Source organism: Egretta garzetta, unplaced genomic scaffold, assembly GCF_000687185.1.
Source record: "Egretta garzetta isolate BGI_Z169 unplaced genomic scaffold, ASM68718v1 scaffold39, whole genome shotgun sequence".
NCBI lineage: Eukaryota > Metazoa > Chordata > Aves > Pelecaniformes > Ardeidae > Egretta > Egretta garzetta.
This window is the reverse complement of record NW_009260945.1, coordinates 329,621-333,410: the sequence shown is the minus strand read 5'-3', so window position 1 is coordinate 333,410 and position 3,790 is coordinate 329,621. Positions and strand designations below refer to the sequence as shown.

The 3,790-nt window shown below is 39.7% G+C and overlaps 1 protein-coding gene across 1 annotated transcript in view; it reads right to left on the bottom strand.

Moving 5' to 3' along the window:
- Nucleotides 1–1,156: 1,156 nt before the first annotated feature.
- Nucleotides 1,157–3,790, bottom strand: part of NUDT7 (nudix hydrolase 7) — a 3,322-nt gene continuing 688 nt past the window's right edge. Inside the window, exons 2-3 of the mRNA XM_009647195.2 lie at nucleotides 2,543–2,701; nucleotides 1,157–2,001 (exon numbers count right to left, since the gene is read on the bottom strand). Of these exons, the coding sequence (XP_009645490.1) occupies nucleotides 1,618–2,001; nucleotides 2,543–2,701 (543 nt within the window). The 3' untranslated portion in view covers nucleotides 1,157–1,617. The remainder of the gene's footprint in view (nucleotides 2,002–2,542; nucleotides 2,702–3,790) is intronic.

Sequence of the window (3,790 nt, the reverse complement as noted above, 5' to 3'; positions counted from 1 at the left end):
TGCCACAGCATTAAGGCTATTTCAGGCAGAATACTGTAGTAGCATACCTACCACTGAATTACCTCTGGGAAGGGACGAATAGTATTGCATAGTTGCAGCAGGGAGAGGAGGCAAAGTCAGTCCTTCCAAGAAGGTTTGCATTGACTTTAGCCGTGATTTATTTTGGCATGCTTCTGTCAGCGGAGTGCAACTCCAGCATCTTTCTCTTCTTCAGTAAAAGGTCACGCTGCAGCTACCAACCCAAGCTGGTATTTCAGTGCCTAAATGCTACTGTCCTAGCACAGCAGCTGAAGAATGTTATGGATGCAATTATCAGAAGCTAAAAAGATATCTTAGAATTGGTTTTCCTAGAAAATCATAATTAGCTATTCAAGCCATACTTGGGAAACATCTATTTGTAAAAAGGATGCATTTTGCTAAAGTCGCAGCCAACTCCCAAGTATACTACAAAAGCTGCTTTATGTAAAAATCTGACTTCTACTCAATTACAGCACAGTTCACAGGAATTGCCAGCAACTTTTTTACCACACTTGCATCCATTAGTGAACAGAGGGGGAACACAAGGTGCAAACACCCAAAAGAACAACTGAATGTTTTTCTTCATCTTATTCAAGACTGCCACTAGGGCACGTGACTCTGACTGCTTTCAACTCACACCTGCTACTCAGAGAAGGTCAGCTGTTCAAGGACTGGTAACTTGTTTACTTGCAAAGTACATCTCAAATCCAGCCTAAGTCAATTGTGCTTTTAAAAACTTAACTGTTTGGCAATAAGATCACGACCAGTATGAATAAGCTTCTAGTTCACCAGCAACAAGGAAACAAGGATTCACAGCACAAAGAACACCGCGTATCTGACACTGCCAGGGTGACTGGTGAAGCTCTGACTACAGACAAACATTTTACTCCCTGTGTATACTCAGCTCCACTTTTCTTTCCTTACGATGACTCCCTCTAAGAGCTGAGCAGTTATGCTAACAAGATGCTGAGAGCAAAGTTCGGTACCGTTGCCGGTATAACGTTTTCCATAGCCTATAGAATTTCCTTCTAAGAAATGTTAAATTGAGCAAGAATAATACAGCTCCTTAAACCTCCCTCTTCCCTCCACAAGCCCAACCAAAACAAAACAAGATTGTGAAAGCACTTGACACCTTTTATATTTTTATTGTGCATTTTGTAAGTGCTTAAAGATACCACACAAGACTATGCATTATGTTGTCCATATGTAGTATGCCACACAGTAAGACAGACAGATCCCCAAAAGTTTTCATATTATAATAGACAAAAATTAAATAAAATAGTATTATCTCATTATATGTACAGAAGGCAAACCACAGAAAGTGTCTTAGATCATACAAAATGAAGGCAGAAACTGAAACAGATCTTCCAAAGCTGTATATAAAGTCCATCAAAAATACCATGTGCTTTTGGCAACTCTTAGAACAGATTAAAAATAGTCTTAATCTAGTTAGGGATTGGCAACTTAAAAAGATTATTTTAAAATAGATTTTAATAAGAAATTCAAGTGTGAAATTCAGTCAGTCAAATAATAGGTACAAAGGGAATAAAGAAAACCCTTTTCTCTCCATGAGTATAAATTAATTGCCAGACCAGTTTGTCATAGATTACTCTTCTTTCTTTCATATATGGAGGCATATAAATTCATGAATTTATTCTCAGAGGATGAAATTAAGTTGTCAAGATCATAATCAATTTCATAGGTAGGTCTCTCTCCCAAAACTACAAGAGCAAGAAGTACAGCAAAGTGTGCAGTAAGTCCCCATATCCTGAATGACATGTTATGTTCATGATCATCGTACGTAAAGCAGTGCATCCAACCTAAGTAACCAGATGAGGTTTTATAAGGCAAGGTCTTGTAATTTAAGGGCTTGACAAAGTACTCCAATGGCACGACAAAAACATTGCTCACTTCTGCTGGATTAGGAATGGCCTGGAATGTATCCTCTATAAATCCTACAACTGGTGTTACCAAGTAATTCATCTAAAAGGAAAACAAACAAAAAGAACAAAAAAAAAGCAAACACTACTTTTGTACCAAGTAAAAGAATATTCTTTATTTTAAATTTTCTCTCATCAAAATTTCATTTGTTGTGTCCATTGTCTCAATAAGAGTCACCTTCTCCGTAACCACCCCGGAGGTACTTGAAGAGCGCAACTAGACCCCCTTTCTCTTCTCCAGGCTGAGCAAACCAACTTCTCTCAGTCTCTCCTCACAATCCATGCGCTCCAGCCCCCTTACTATCTCTGTGGCTCTCCACTAGGCTCTCACCAGTTTACCACTGTCTTTCTGGTACTCCAGTGAGTCTGTAACTGCACATGGTACACCAAATGTGGCCTCACAAATCCCAAATACAGAGCAAGGATTTCTTCCCTTTGCTCTGCTGGCAACACAGGCTGCTCACTTTAAGAGGTGGTGGTTATTTACAGTTACAGCTTTGAAATGGTCATTATCAACCTTACAAAAGAAAATAACCCAAGCTTATTTTCTAATGATATGCTGACTTACTGAGTTTATTGCTTACTTTATCAATTCCAGGCACAAGTCTACAGATAACTTCCACCTTCTCTGGCTGGAGTCCCACTTCTTCTTTAGCTTCTCGGAGAGCAGTATCAATTTCATCTTTATCAATTGCTTCACTTTTACCTCCTGGAAAACACACTTCCCCTGGTGATCTTCTCAGCTAGAATTTAGAAGAGTACTACTGTTAAATAGAACAAGTTTTACATTTCTTCTTGGATCCACACAGACATTGTTCATATTGCAGAATCACTTTATGTTTATCCTTCCAGTCAAAGGAGCTGGAAATGGTGGTAAGAGATTTCTGCAGATCAGAAGAAATGTGCCTTATCAAGAGCTACACAAGAAAAGGCTGGGCCTGTACCCAACTAATCCATAAACCCTCACTATCAGAAATCATGTATCACTTCTCCGGTATAGTGTAATTCATACTATTCATCATGCTTTATAACTTTAAAATTTACATTTTTCATCATCTTGCTTGAGTAAGTCTGACAGATGAATCTAAACAGACAACTTGAATAGTGAGATTAAAAATACTCAAGGTAAGAGCAAGAACTTCTAAAATACATATTTAAATAACATACCCTTCAGTACATTATGGTAATGGCTTGTGTAGGCTTGTGCATCGAAGAGCTGTAAAAAGCCCACTTACAATGAGTTTATCAGCTAAGTAATTAATTATTAGGGTCTTAAAATTCCTAAAACAGACCCCCCAAAAACTTCTTGTTTTTCAGCAACAGAAAAACAGACAAGTAAATAATCTCTGAATACAGGCAGTTGACTGGGGAGGGAAGCAAGGAAAACAGGAGTTGTAAAAGAAAACAAAATGCTGGCATGTGAGTTCTGGGGGACTTAGGTTGTTACTTTTCCCTCCATATATCGAAATGAGAGAACAATATTGAACGCAGACTGAAAAGTCGTATTAATAAAAGCTGCACTGCATTGTCAGCTTTCTTACTGAAGTCATAGTAAACAACCAAAATTTCTTTTTCTAATCTGGAGAGCATCTTTCACTGTCATGGGTTTATGGGTACCCGGCCTTTCTGGGTACCCGAAATTCTTCTGGACGTAGAATTGTCCGTGTATAAAAACACCTGCTCGTAACCCCGGCCGTGCTGCCAGGCCTGACGGCTGAAAGGCAGGCCCTGACTGTCAACTGGAAGCAGGACGGGCCTTGCGCAGACCCCCCGAGAGGCGCGGACGGGCCTCTCCCCAGCAGCGACCCTCGGAGCGCTGGGCCCGGGGCAGG